Source organism: Elephantulus edwardii, unplaced genomic scaffold (assembly GCF_000299155.1).
Source record: "Elephantulus edwardii isolate Elephantulus edwardi_28Jun2011 unplaced genomic scaffold, EleEdw1.0 scaffold00245, whole genome shotgun sequence".
In the NCBI taxonomy this organism is placed as follows: domain Eukaryota; kingdom Metazoa; phylum Chordata; class Mammalia; order Macroscelidea; family Macroscelididae; genus Elephantulus; species Elephantulus edwardii.
Window position 1 is genome coordinate 993,075 of NW_006399995.1, and position 15,566 is coordinate 1,008,640.

Here is a 15,566-nt window from a genome sequence, read left to right on the forward strand (position 1 = left end):
AGTCAGCCATAGTCTTTCCGATTACTAGCTGTTCATCTGAGACCTGGACAATGAATAAGGATGACAGAAAAAGAATAGATGCCTTTGAGCTGTGGTGTTGGAGAAGAGCACTGAACATTACATGGATGGCCAAGAAAATTAATACATATGTCTTGGAGAGGGTGCAGCCAGAGTGCTCTTTGGAGGCAAGAATGATGAGGGTTGCCTAACATTTTAGACATATTGCAAGAAGGTGCTATTCCTTGGAGAAGGACATGATGTTGGGAAGGGTGGAGGGTCTGCGAAGGAGAGGAAGACCTTCAACCAGTAGAATTGACAAGGTGACTGCTGCAGTGGCTCTCGAGTGTCAGGAAGAGTGAGGATGGTGCAGGACAGGACTGCTTTCAGATCTTTTGTTCATAGGGTTGCTATGAGTTGTACTCGACTCAATGGCACCTAACAACAACAGCAACAGTTAACACTAGTCATCAAGTTAGAGTAATTTAAAAATATAATGGGGAAAAAACCCCTTTTCACAAACTAGAAAATGTAGCAAGAATAAACAATATAGGAGCATGCAGAGTTGCATGAAACAAATAATAGGAAAATATAACAAGAGAGACTAGTGAAATACAAGGACAAAAGAGAAGTGTCATGATTTAAATAGGAAGTCATTGAAAAAGACAAATACATTTTAAACTAATGTATAGACTTAATGAAATTCCAATAAAATTTCTATCCAATTTTTATCACTTGTAGAAATGAATAAAAGTTTGTCATGAAAAAAGCGAGCCACCCACAGGGTGCCACATGCCTTTTGTCCTGTGGGTTGGCCTCTGGCCGGGTCTGCTCACACGTCTAGGGGTCACTGACTGGTTCAGCACCTCCTCTCTCCCTGAAGACTTCTGTTCCGGATATTAAACTTGCCTTGGATTGAGAAAAAAAAAAAAAGAAAGAAAAATATACTCAGAATTAAAGTATTTTTGAGAAAAGCAATGAGAGTAGACTTTATCCAATTGTCATGAGTTTATAAAGCTTTAGAAATAGAACTGATATGGTTCCTTAAGTAAGATGGCCAATAAAACTGTAAAATAATCATAAAGCAAGTATTTGGGTACAAATACAGAAGAACTTAGTATGGAAGTATGAGTTTTTGTTTCTGAATAAGCCTAAAAATTGTCACCTCAGCCATGATAGAATTATGAATGATATCTGCTTTTGTGTATATTTTTACTTTTCCACAATAAGTTTGTCTTTTTTTTCTCCTAACTATAAACATTAGTTTTAAAGTAAGAGTTCCCCTTTTGTAGTTGAAAGTAGAATATAGAGCTGCTTCAGAGACAGAAATCTAAAACCCCTTAGTGTGGAACAAGGAGAAAGAACATAGCATTCCTTGACTTTCAATTTTGTAAGAGCTTCTTTAATAGAATTTTGAAATATTGACTGATACTTTTATTAGCAATGTAGAAAAGACACACCACCATGAAAGAAAAAGCCCAACCAACCAACAGACCAACTTAACAGGTCCTCTGAGCAAAATGAAACACAAGGATCGGTGCCATTTCCTGTGTAGGGCAGCGTCTTTTATGTTGTTTAAATCAAACTATAGCATGCCTCACTTGAAGGTTTGTTAAAACACTGATAACAGAGCTCTCGCCTCAGCATTTCTATTTCATTAGGTCTAGGTGGAGGCCCAGCAAGTGCATTTCTGGCCTAACATTCAAGGGGCTGAATCTGCTGTGGTCATTTGAACCCACCAGTCACTGCAGGAGAAAGATGTAGCAGTCAGCTGCCGAAAAGATTGTATTGTTGTTGGGGGCTACTGAGTCAAGAACAACTCATAGTGACCCTATAAATAATAGATCTAAATGAACCCTGGCCTATTCTGTGCCACCTTTATCATCTCTGATATACTGGGGCCCATTGCTGTAGTCACAGTGTCAGTCCACCTGGTTGAGGTTCTTCCTGTCTTTATTGTCCCTCCTTTTCAAACATAATGTCCCTCTCCATGGAATGAATAGCCTCTCCTAGCAATATGTCCAAAGTATGTGAGACAAAGCATCATCTCTTCCTCCAAGAGGCACTCTGGCTGCCTTCTCCAAGACGTAGCTGTTAGTTCTTTTGGCTGTCCATGGGATATTCAGCTCTTCTCCAGCACTGCAGCCTGATTCAAGCTATGGTCTTTTCAGTCACTTACTATGCTGCTGAGAGCTGGACCGTGAGTAAGGATGACCAAAGGATTGATGCCTTTGAACTGTGGTGTTGGAGAACTGTGTGGTCAAGAGAACAACCTTCAACTGGGTGGAGCAATTCTGCTCTGCTCCAGTAGGATTACTAATTATTAATGATGGCAAGAGATTTGTCTTCTGTAAGCAGAGAAATACTAACATAGATTGAAAAAATGTTTTATAGTACATCTAGTTATTGAATGATTGTCAAATGCTGTATAATGGCCTTCGATAATCAAAAGGTATTTCCCTTGCATCTTTAGGTGGTTCCCCTGTCTCAGCGAAGTGGTGTTCTTGAGTGGTGCACAGGAACGGTCCCTATTGGTGAATTTCTTGTTAACCATGAAGTTGGTGCTCACAGAAGATACAGGCCAAAGGATTTCAATGCCAACCAGTGCTTAAAGAAAATGATGGTACGTGCCATTCAAAAGGTGGTTTTGATTCATTATGAACAAACAAGATTATTCATTTGTTTATTACAGCTAACATCTCAAATATTATATAATAACATTCGGGTTTTATGAGGCGTAAATATACTTAAGTAAATTCATCAGAGTGAAAGTATTTATGAATAAAAAAGAAAGGTTATTTAATCTGAAAGTGTCAGCCTTTGTCAAGTGAGAAATACACTCAAAACACTATGCACTGTATGCTAACTTATTTCCTGTTTAGGATAAAGCAATTCTTTTTTATTTTATTTTTTATTATTTTGTGTGTGTGCATGGTCAAATTGTATCTGACTGGTATAGGAGGAGATTGTTCTTCCTTCTCCAGCAGAGCATCTGGTGGATTTGAACTGCGTACCTCTGGAATTGCAGTGCAGCTTCTTGCCAATAAAGCAATTCTTAACAAAACAAAACAAAACACTAGAACAAAACAAATAAATTACAAAATAGTTTTCAAAGATTTTCAGTGCTCTTTTGTCCATCAGCTCTGACATTCACCTACTCACCCACCTGGCAGTATTTACATCCTGTTTACTATGTTCTGTACAGAGACTTTGCAAATAAGCAGTGTGACTAATTAGCATCATGATTATTCCTATTTTAAGATGAACAGCAACTCAGAAAGCTTAACTTGTTTAAATCAATCAGCTAATGCATTGTTGAACAAAGATTTGAACCTTGTCCAATGACAGAATCTGTTTACTTATCCTTTTGTGTTTTCTGTTAGTTGACTTAAAAAAATTGTAACAGTGTCACAGGCATGGTAATGGCATTCTGGCTGCAGAAGAGACTACAAAAGCACAGAAGAGACCGGTGGTTCCTTTTATCTGGGGTCGGTTTGGAGATGATTAGATTCAAGAAAGGTTTCATAGAGGAGATGGAGTTTGAGCTGTTTGGTAAATTGGTGTTCCAGGCAGAAAGAACACACAGAGAGATGGAGGCACGAACATGGATTTGGTATTTGGGAAGGAGTAGATAAGATGCAAGTGGAGTAAATAGTCCAAAAATGCATGGTTTTTGAAATGCTAAGAAGTTGTACTTTATCTTGTAGGTAGTAGAGAACTGTTGAGGAGGAGAGTATTATAAAATTTACGTTTTCAACAGAAAGATAATTGACAATAATGTGGGTTATTTGTTGAGAAAGCCAATTGGAGGCTTGAAGGGAAGCTTCTGCACGGAAACTACACAGTAGTGATGGAGAATAGTGGCTTGTGTGCCGTCATGTCAGTTACGGATCATGGTGACTCTGAATGATAGAAGAGGGTTTCCTAGGCTACAGTGTTTAAGGCACTCTGGTGGCACTGTGATTAAGGCATTCAGCTGCTAATGAAAGGCTGATGGTTTGAACTTGGCAGCCATGGCACCAAAAAAAGATGAGACAGTCCTATTCTGCAGGGTCACTTTGATTTTGTCCTACAGAAATTGATTCACCAGCAGTACACAGTCTTCTCCAGAGCAAGATCACCCCATCTTTTCTCCTAATGAACAGCAGCAGGTAGGTTCATGAGAAATGGTACTGAGCAAAAATGTTTGGAAGTCATCATACGTATAGATGAGCGTTGAACCCATTGAAGTAGAGGAACTTTGCCTCAGCAGCCTGTAAGGAAGAATTTGTTTTATTGAGCCTCATGGATATTTGCATTTTCCACAGATTAAAGATTGCCGCACACTTCATCGAGCAAGCCTTCCACCAGTTTCCCAGCACTGTGTGCTCACTTTATATTACTGTGTCTGTCATGTGTCGACAATTTTCATATTTCATACACTTTCACAGTGCTTATCGACTACAGTATGTAGTACTTATTGACTATAGTATGGTGTAAAGATAATTTGTAAATGCACTTGGAAACCAAAACTTCATTAAGACTAGCTGTGTTGTGATACTTGCTTTACTTGGTGCTCTGAAACTAAATTCACACCATCTGGAAGCATGCCTCTATTTTGAGATGGTGCTGAATGACTAGGGTTCTGAGGAGTGTCACCTGCTTGGCCGTCTGCCCATGGTTTTTCTACTCTTTCTCCTTTCCTTTGCTTTCTGTCACACTCCTGGCTCTTTGATACCGTCTGAAAAGCTCCTGAGCAACCCTTGTCATTTTTGTGTTTACTTTCACCTAATTTATTGGACCATTCAAATTATAATTCTGTTAAATATATTAATCACTGTTGTTGTGCCTCTTTTCGATAAGAGTAATATAATAGGAAAACATCCAGGGAATAATAACACTTGTAATTCAGTAGGTTATGTGCAATGTTTGGATGAGCTTCCAGCCTGATTTATGCTGGGAAGCAGAAGTGGCATCCACTTCTTAAACTATATGCCTCTGGAAACTCCACAGACTCTAAACTCTATAAATGTACAGAAATGTTAGTTATAGTGAAATGTTATAGAACAGAGTTCAGTTCTTTTGTACAAAACTTACTCTTAGTCATATTTGACTTGATGACACTTAACCAGAACTAAATGAGACTAGTGCTGGAGGAACCCTCTTCCACTTTTGTACATCACTCTTTATGTCAGTGTTCAGTCTGAAGTAACCTAGGTTGCTGTGATGCTGAACCTTGTACCATTGGAGTGTCAAATACCAGAATGGTTTTCCAGTGTGGACAGTGTTTGATGGAGCTCCCAGTTGTAAAACAGGTTTGGAAGCAGGAGTGGCATCCACTTCCTAAACCACATGCCTCTGGAAAGTCTCTGAACTTGGAGAAATGACGATAGTTATGGAAAGGCATTAGGTCTTTTGTTCATAGAGTTGCTATGAGTCGTGCTCGACTGGACGGCAATCAACACCAACAACAACAATAATTAATATCTTTCCTGACCATACTCTGATCTCTTGTATGTAAACATTATCTTGTTTATGTATAGTAGTACTTTCACACACATAATGTGAAAACATTTTTTATGGTATGTTTAAAGGATGTACAAAAGAAGTCTTTTGAAGAGAAATACAATACCTTCATGGATGTGTGCCAGAATTTCCAGCCAGTTTTCCGTTATTTCTGCATGGAAAAATTCTTGGACCCAGCTGTTTGGTTTGAGAAACGATTGGCTTATACTCGCAGTGTGGCCACATCTTCTATTGGTAACATTACTAGATTCCATATTTTCCTATATTCTGCTTATTGGGGGGCTGGTGGTGGCCTGTACCAAGATGGGGAAATGACATGGTTGCTTTTCTTTGCTTTATAGCAAGTATGACATATGATCTCTTCTTCAGTATATCATTTAATGAGAATTTTGTCTTTGAAAAATAATAAAACCTGTGAAAACTCTTTATTTTTATTTCCTTTGATTTGTGCTTTTTGGTTAGAATATGTATAATATGGTATTTCCCAAACATTGATTCTTTTTAATAGAATTTTGTTTGAGGCATACGAATTGTAATATGTAGTTAAATATCCCAAGTATAATACCTATTTTGGCTTTTTTTTTTTTTGCTTTTTTAAGACATTAGAGAGCTCAATAAGGTAATTAAGAGAATCCTAGAATATGAGAACAAGAATAGCAGTGGTGTTTGGTGGCATTGGTGTTTAAGTAAAGATCACTTCTTCCATAACTCTATGCTGTAACCCACTGAAGCAGTCATATTTCTTTTTAAAAAGTATCCAAGTTATTTCCTTCCTAACTGCAATAGAATTCAGAACTCTGGTAATCAGGCACCCACTCACAAAGGAACACCTCCTGTCCAGCTCAGCTGGGCAAAGAAGCTCAAGGAGGCAAGATGCTGTTTTGTGGTACACAGACTTCCAGAGGCTCCAGCCACCAAAATTCACATAATGAGAACATTTCTCAAGGAACTGGACCTGGGTTGCACTCTTATCCTCAAACCCACAATTCAGTTGACTGTCAGAACAAGAAGGGTGGAAATGATTCTGTGCAGAAGCCACACTCAAAAACCCCCACTCGGAAGGACAACAAGCTCTTTACACTGGAAGCATTACTGGAGCCCCTGGTGTCTGCCTTCAGAGATAGTAACACCACCTACATTGCCAACTTCTTTAACACCTACTGGGCTTTTGGCACCACCAGACAGGCCTTAGAAGTGCTTTTCATAAAGTATGAATTCATCCTCGGGAAAGGTGAACAGTTTCACTCTGGATCATAAGAAGCTGTGGCTGACATTGAGAAGAATGGGAATCTTATTTGTGCTCATGCGCAACCAACACCTGGACCTGGAAGCTGTTTTGAGAACAGACCAGAGAACACTGCATGATTTAAAATTGAAAAGTGAGCGTGTCAGGGTTGTATTCTCTCTCCCTACCTACTCAGTCTGTATGCTGAGCAAATTATTTGAGAAGCTGGACTCTATGAAGAGGAATGTGTCATCAGGATTGGAGGGAGACCTGCTTTATGCAAATGAAACAATCTTCCTTGCTGAAAGTGAGGAGGACTTGAAGCATTTGTTGCAGAAGATCAAAGAATGCAACCTTTGGTATGGATTGCATCTCAAAGTCAAGAAGACAAAGATTCTTACCACTGGTCCAATAGACTACATCATGATGGATGGAGAGGATATTGAAGCTGTGAACAGTTTCAGATTGCACAGTTCCAAAGTCATTCTTGGTACCAGCAGCCAGGAGATCAAAAGACTAATTGGACTGAGTAAATCTTCTATCAGGAACCTCTCCAGAAGACTGAGAAACAGCAATAGCAGGTGTGCCTGACCCAGGCCATGGTCTTTGCAATTACTTGTTATGCATCATAGAGTGAGACAGTGACTAATGATGACAGAAGAGTCAATGCCTTTGATTTGTGGTGCTGGAGAAGAGTCTTGAACATACCATGGACTACCAAGAAAACAAATAGGTCTGTCTTGAAAAGGATGAAACCAAGTTTTTCCTTGGAGACTAGGATTTTGAAGCCCTGTCTCATATATTGGGCACATGACCAGAAGGAACTGATTCTTGGAGAAAGAACATCATGATTTGAAGGGTGGAGAGACAGTGTAGGAAAGGAAGGCCCCAGATGAGGTGGATTGACATAGTAACTGGGGTAATGGGCGTGGGTATGTCAAAGTCAGTGGACTGGCTCAGGACAGGGGAGGCTTCAGAGCTGTTGCACATGGAGGTGATTTTGAGTTTCAGGCAACTCGAGGACACTTAGAAATAACAGATTATAAGTCTAAACTACTAAAAAATCGTAAACTTGGTAGGAGTAGTAGTTGAACTAATGGCTGAATAAATCTAGATGATGATATCACTGTTTCTGTTTTCCAGTTGGTTATATACTTGGACTTGGTGATAGACATGTACAAAATATCTTGATAAATGAAGAGTCAGCCAAACTTGTACATATAGATTTGGGTAAGTACTGAAAAAGATATTTTTTTAGTTCATTTAACAAACGTTTGATCAAGAAAAGTTGTCTCAGAATATTACCAAATTAATAAATATTGAAGCTAACTCTGGGCTAGTGAGTGAAACTTATTAGAGATTGTGGTGCCTAAGTCTTAAAGGAAAAAAGGAAAAGTCTAGACAACAAGCTATTTGATTTGAGGGAAGGAATAAAGAAAACGTAGCATGTTGAAGCAATGTTGAGACATCACGTGGACTGGAGTGATCTTGTTAGGTATGGAAAGGGTATGACTTCATTTATACAGAACTTGAAATTCAGAAGTGTTAAGAATGAGGGAGTGAAATAGAAGTATGTGACTATAAAAGTATAGCTTTATTTTATCAATGTTGATACTATAGGTTTTTGTTTTTAAATTTATTCTGGCAAAATTTTTTGTCATCCTAATCATTCTTCTAAGTGGTATAGCTCTTGTCTGTCCACTTGCTGTACAGAGGTAACTTGTGGTTGCTGTGAAGCTGAACACTGTGACACTGGTGTGTCAAATGCAATAATGGTTACCCATGGTGGACAGTGTTTGGTGGAGCTTCCCTATTAAAACAAGTTTGGAAGCAGAAGTGGCATCCACTTCCAAAATTGCTTGCCTACAGAAACTCTTTGAACTTGGAGAAACGGTGAAAGTTACACAAGTGCTCAGGTCTTTCGTTCATAGGGATTTGATGGCATTTAACAACAATCAGAAAGTCAGTCTCCCTTCAGTTCAAACCTTTCACTCATTTGCATGTTCTGTATTCTTCGTAGAAGTGGGGGTATGCACCATATGTCCTTTTGCGTTTGGCAGGTTTTACTCAGCTTGTTTTCAAGGTTCATCCATGATGTGTAGCATGTACCATCACTTGATTTCTATTTCTGCCTGAATAATAACCAATTTTATACATGGGAACTCTTGTGACTTAGTGGTAAGAATCTGTGCTGCAATCCTGAAGGCACATGATTCACATCCACCAGCTGCTTCATGAGAGAAAGAAGGGCAGTTTCCCATACCACTAAATTGCTTCTGAAAACCCACTGGAAGGTCACCTCTGGGTCTGCCTCCATGGTACATGATAACAACAACAAATGTATACAGATCATATTTTGTTAATTCATTTATCTGCTGAAGAACATTTGGGTAGTTTCTACTTTTTAGATATTGTGAACAGTGCTGCAGTGAACATTACTGTACAAGTATCTTTGAGTTCCTGCTTTGTAGGCATTTGGTTTTACATCCAGAAGTAGAATTGCTCCTAATTTTGTTCAGCTTTTTAAAGGACTATCTAACTTTTTCCTTTAGCTACTGCACCTTTTTTCACTTTTACCTGCAATGCACGAGTGTAATGCGGTGCTGTAAGAGGAATCCAGTGGGGAAACTAGACAAAGATCCATGGGATGAGCCTTCTGTTTCTTACTACTGCATATGAATCTCTATTCCTCTCAAGATAAAACGTAATAATATAATTAATGTACATTTATTTGACATCTACATTTAAAATTCTATCAGTCATTACTTTATCTTTTAAAAATCACTCTGTATGCCACAAGATAAACAACCCAGTTGCAAAATGGGCACAGGATATGAACAGACACTTCACCAAAGAAGACATTCAGATGGTGAGCAAACACATGAAGAAATGTTCAAAATCCCTAGCTCTAAGAGGATGCAAATCAGAACAACTATCAGATATCATCTTACCCCCATAGAATGGCAAAATTCAACAAAGCAGCAAACAAAAAATGCTGGAGAGGTGTGGAAAACTGGAACCCTTATTCACTATTGGTGGGAGTGTGAAATGGCCCAACCACTATGGAAGGCTAAATACCATTTGACCCAGCAGTTTTACTACTGGGAATTTACCATAAAGAAACCAGAACTGCCACCCAAGTAGATTTATGCACATCCATGTTTATTGCTGCTTTGTTCACAATAGCAAAGAGTTGGAAACAACTTAGGTGCCCATCAACAAACAAATGGATAGAGAAGTTATGGTATATTCAATCAATGGAATATTATGCAGCACTGAAAAACAGCTCATGAATTATTATACATATGAGTGACCCTGGAGGATACTATGCTGAGTGAAATATTCTCAGTCACAAAAAGCAAACACTGCATAACGCCACTGTTATAAAACAGGACTGGCATGGGGGTTGGGGACAAACAAAGAAAAGAGGAGATAAACAATGTACATGGCATTGAAACAGACAAGGGAGAGAACCATATATAAGGAATATATGATTAGATATTATTTGCATGCCAAGAGTCCAGAATATGAGCTGTATAGTAAAAGTAGACTGGCGGGGGCATGTGGAACTGTATAACAATGAAAGATTTTTCCCCCCCAAATTCAAAAGTGAACATCCGTTGCGGGGGAAGGGGGAGGAAAATGTGCAACAATGAATGAATGGAAATCCAAGTTCTTTATAAACTTTCATTAAAATCTCAATAAAGGGAAAAAAATCACTCTGTAATCTAGAGATCTTTAATTGTGTCAGGAAAAACAACTGTTCTGTTACTAATAAAATTTGTTGTTGTTAATTGCTGTCCAGTCAAGCATGACTCTTAGCAACCCTTTGAACAAAAGACCTGAAGCCTTTCTATAACTATTGTTGTTTCTCAGAGTTCCTAGAGTTTCCAGAGGCAAGTGGTTTAGGAAGTAGTCATGCCTTTTCAAAATTTATTTTGCCTTTTGGGCAGGAAACAAATGGCCTGTGAGATCTCCTAATATTATATTTTTTTTTTTAAATGTAGGAGTTGCTTTTGAACAGGGTAAAATTCTTCCTACTCCGGAAACCGTTCCATTTAGACTGACCAGGGATATTGTGGACGGGATGGGCATCACTGGTGTTGAGGGTGTCTTCAGAAGGTAAGAGAGGGCAGAAGATTGTTGGTGTCACAACCTCACCAGCATTTGTTGTTTGCTGTCCTTTTGAACTTTGCTGTTGTGTCTGGGTGAGATTATATTTCATACTTGGTTTGATATTTATGATAAGTTCTTACTGAAAGAATTTTACAGTTCTCTGTAATTTTTTTCAACATAATTCTTATGTACACAGTTTTTATTGAGACATATGCTTGCTATCTCATATTTTGTTGAGTTAGTATACTCTGCTGTTACTGAGATTAATGACTATCATAATAATCTTAAAACTCAAATGTTTTTTAGTGGTACTGGTATCCTTATAAGGGACCTGAGTTGCATAGTTTATAATGTGTCAGTGTGCTGAGAAGTTTACAGTTTGAATACTCCAGCCATTCCTCCTATAAAGATTTACAGCCTTGGAAATGCAATGGAGGGTCATTATAGTGGTATTGCTCTTATAAATGCTAACTTTATGGAGTACTCATATCTATATATTCATAATTATTTCAGAAACATTTATTGAAAATCTACTTTGTCATTGTGCTAGAGTATTTGAGAATTATTCACAAGAATGACAATTGAAGATCAGGATTACAATAGAATATACTGAAGAGGGAGGGGAAAATACCTAGAACAAAATAAAACATTATGTACTGGTCTGGTAGAGTTCTGTGGAACTCCCAAGATAATAGTTCTTAAGTACTTCTCAAGGCTGGGACTGAACCAACCCTCAGGTCAACTTTCAGCCAGACAATAGACAGGCCGATAAAATGAATAATGGTACCAGAGAGTGATGTACTCCTCAAAGAATAGAAGCTGTATGAAAAACTAAAAGGAAAGTATTTGCCCAAACAGCTGAAAGACAGAAAGGGAGAGAATAAAGGACAGAAGGAAACAGGGAACCCAGAGAAGATGCCAGAAAAGGAATTACAGCCCATGTCCTGAAACAAAAATGTGCATGAGAAAATTTGCTTGTACTCTTTCATCTAAACTATGGTTTAATGTAAACAAACAAAAAAATCAAACACAATCCAATAGTGTCAGCATACTCTACACATGAGCACTCAAAACATACTGGTTTGCAACAGAATCTGTAATTATAATGTGTTTAATTCTGTAGATGCTGTGAGAAAACCATGGAGGTCATGAGAAACTCTCAGGAAACACTGTTAACCATTGTTGAGGTAAATGCATAAGGAAATGTTTTATTCTATAAACTGTCTCTCATGAGGGGGCACCGATGTGAGGACCACTTTCACTTTCCTGAGGTGGGATGACACTGGGCAGCACGAGAGCGGGGGCTACACAGCTGAGTGTTCTCACACAGTAAGTGTTGGTTTAGAAACACCTCCAGGGCCCTCAGGTTTCCTGGAATGTATTACAAGGAATCTCTGGTCTTTAATACATAAATCAACACTTTGACTTCTTAAATAACAATTATGGTGGTGTTATCAGAATAGTTTCCATTGGGGTTAAAAGAGATTATTAAATGATACCTTCTTCTGCCTGCTCAGGTTTAGAACCAGTTAGACAGGTGGAGGGTGGAGGACCGTGACTTAGGAGGGGGCCAGGCGGGCAGCTACTCCACACACTCTCTTGGTGCCGCGGTGCCGCCTTACCTTGGACAGCCTGCCTGAGGACAGGTTCAGGCCTGCCAAGCATACAGACTTAATCAGGGTCACTGTTTCATAATGACCCTGGGCCGAAACAGAAGTCTAGCGCTTATGGCATTAGCTCTACCCAAGCAGGAGTTTTATACTTGTGAGAGTCATTAACCAACCTGGTAAGGAGTGTGTGGGGCAGGAGATCAGTAGGGTTTCTTCCACAAAGAATCACGGAGGAGGCAAGTAGGCATACCTCCTTTATATTCCTCCAGCTTTGATTTTAGCTTAGTTCTTCTGGACCTGGCTGCACATTAGAAGGTGGGATAAAAGGGAATTGTGCTCTTGCTTAACCCAGTTTAAAACTACCACCTATTTCACAGGAGAAAGATGAGCAGGCTCGTCCTGGGTGACGTACAGCCTCAGACAGAGTCGGATCTGACTCGACAGCAGTGAGTTTGAGTTCTGTTGCTGGTCTGGAGTTTTTTAGTACTTTTTTTTTTTTTTAAAGCATCAGCTACCAAATTTTTTGGGAGGGGCAAAATATTTTTATTCTTGGTTGGTGCCAAAAAACAAACTAACAAACAAACAAAAAACACCACCACCCCACAGAACACCTTCCGTGCAACCAGAATTTAGATTCTGATAGCTCTGTTATGCAGCCAGGATTGAGAACCACCGTCTTAATTCACTGGGGCTATACAAGGAGTACAGGTTTGACCACCATTCACAAGTGCAGTGTAAAATTCTTCCTAAATTTGCTGAAATGGTACAAAACGAAGATGCAGCTACAATTTCTATGGGAAAACATTTGAGCAATCACCGACCCAAAAAGTAATCTCTCAGCTCAGATGAAATCAAAGACAGCGTGCTTGCAGGCACAGTTCTAGCCATGGCAGCCCGGGGCCGAATGCAGCTCCCTGGTAGGAGCACTTGATTCCTGTTTTTGCTGCTTGGGGCTTGCACTGCCACTACCTCGTTGACAGCACGCTGCAAAGCACGGGCTCACTGCTAGCTTTGAATCTTACCATTTTTTGTACAAGATTAAATCCTCTTCAGATTTCTTTGCATTAGTGAAACCAGATAACAATGTAGTATTTGGTAAAAGTGAAATTATATAAACTGAAATTTCAATAAGTGGAAGAAACTGTCTGTCCCCAGGGGAATGACATTCACCATCTCTCCTGGTAGCCCTGTGCCCTTCTTTCTGAACCAAACAAAGCCTCTTTATAGATCTTTGAGCTTGTGGTGACAACACAGATTTTGCTTTAAGGTACGGGGGGCAATGAAAAATGATGACTCTGAAATGGGTCCAAATTTATGCTGAAAAATTAAATCCAAGGCTTTGCTACTGTCAAAGCTGCATATGTGCTCCTTTTCTAGTTCTCATTTCAAATTCTATTCCTTTATGCTGCCATACATTATTGTGTTCCAGCATTCCTGAGTAAGGATAAATCATAATGTGGATGCCTCAACAATGTTAATTAAGGACTTAATTTATACAAGAAAGTAAGGTTTGTTCGTCACTCTAGAGTTGAGCATTTTAGACAACCGTATTAAACCATTTTGTAAGAAAATGGCCAAATTTTAATACTGCTGATTGAGCACTTGACCTAGAATCTAAAAAATTTAGCTAAAGGCATTTTCTACTTCTAGCATGAGGACCTACTGAGAGCACAATAAAGGCAATAACAACAAAGTATTCCACCTTACTACTAAGGCCTATTAAAAACACACACACACATACACATACACACACACACACACATCCCCCCCCAAAAAAAAACAGAAAGAAGAAGAAAAAAGGTCCTACAACTTCCCTGAAATGCCAGGGTGAAAAATCTTACCCTAAATGACCTTGCTTGGGGAGCTGTGGTGGCCCTGGAGTTGTACTGTTAACACAAAGGCTGTGCCTGTCTGGCTGTGCGGATCCACCAGCACCTCTGATGAGCAGTCTCCTCCCGTGTGAGTTACAGCCTGGACAGCCAGTGGAAAGCCAGCTGTGAGTTGGTTGTGCCCCGAGGCAGTAAGGAGTAGGAATAAACATTAAGACTTAAAGCTACTTATTCTGGCCATATCAGTTATTTTAGTATCCCTAGTCTCCTCCTCAAGATCTCAGCCATAGCACCAAATCTCAAGGCTTTAAAGGAGGTTTCAAGACATTATACCTCCCCCCCAAACTTGTATTGAGATGTCAGTACAAATTGGGGGGGGGAGGGTAGAGCCACAGGAGTAAGATGGAAACGAAAAGTCTCCCTCAACTTTATTACTTAAGAAGCTTGGGGAGAGCTTGGTTTAAGAGTAAAGTCTCAGTCGGTTTGCTGCATTCTCTGACTCCTCCAACCTAATATGGACCTTAAGAAAAGTCCACAGAATTAGGGCGTTCAAAGCCAGTACCCCTACCCCAAACCACTGGTAAAGAGTGAAAAGAGAAGAAAAGAACTACATTTTTTTAATCATTTCGTTTGCCCAGTCAGGGAGCAGGAGCAAGGGAGGCCATTCAACTGTGCATTAAGAATGGGCTAAAGGCGTAAGCAGCCCGGAGCATTGTACTGGTACTGAGGATATGTTTGAAGGCCACTCTAAACCACAGTAAATAGCCATGTGATTGGACTGTGTGTTTTATAATACTAGTTCTATTTCTAAATATACCTTCAAAACACATATTGTTCTAATAGATCTGTTTGATTTAGGTCCTCCTATATGATCCTCTCTTTGACTGGACTATGAATCCTTTGAAAGCTTTGTACTTACAGCAGAGGCCAGAAGATGAAACTGAACTCAACTCCTCTCTGAATGCAGATGATCAAGAATGCAAACGAAACCTCAGGTAAGCAATATTGTAGGAAGGACTTGTCAGTTGTTTAAATGTCCTTTTCCCCCAGGCCGTTTAAATTGTGCTACATCATTAAAATCTTTGTGTTTTTGTCATTAGTGATATTGACCAGAGTTTCAACAAAGTAGCTGAACGTGTCTTGATGAGACTACAAGAGAAGCTGAAGGGAGTGGAGGAAGGCACCGTGCTGAGTGTGGGTGGCCAGGTGAACCTGCTCATACAACAGGCCATGGACCCGAAAAACCTCAGCCGACTTTTCCCGGGTTGGAAAGCCTGGGTGTGA

The 15,566-nt window shown here is 39.5% G+C and overlaps 1 protein-coding gene across 1 annotated transcript in view; it reads left to right on the forward strand.

Moving 5' to 3' along the window:
• The window catches only part of ATM (ataxia telangiectasia mutated), a 159,606-nt gene extending 144,040 nt beyond the window's left edge, over positions 1 to 15,566 (forward strand). Inside the window, exons 56-62 of the mRNA XM_006899046.1 lie at positions 2,471 to 2,620; positions 5,571 to 5,736; positions 7,871 to 7,957; positions 10,735 to 10,849; positions 11,967 to 12,030; positions 15,141 to 15,277; positions 15,383 to 15,566. Coding sequence (XP_006899108.1) covers positions 2,471 to 2,620; positions 5,571 to 5,736; positions 7,871 to 7,957; positions 10,735 to 10,849; positions 11,967 to 12,030; positions 15,141 to 15,277; positions 15,383 to 15,566 — 903 coding nt within the window. The remainder of the gene's footprint in view (positions 1 to 2,470; positions 2,621 to 5,570; positions 5,737 to 7,870; positions 7,958 to 10,734; positions 10,850 to 11,966; positions 12,031 to 15,140; positions 15,278 to 15,382) is intronic.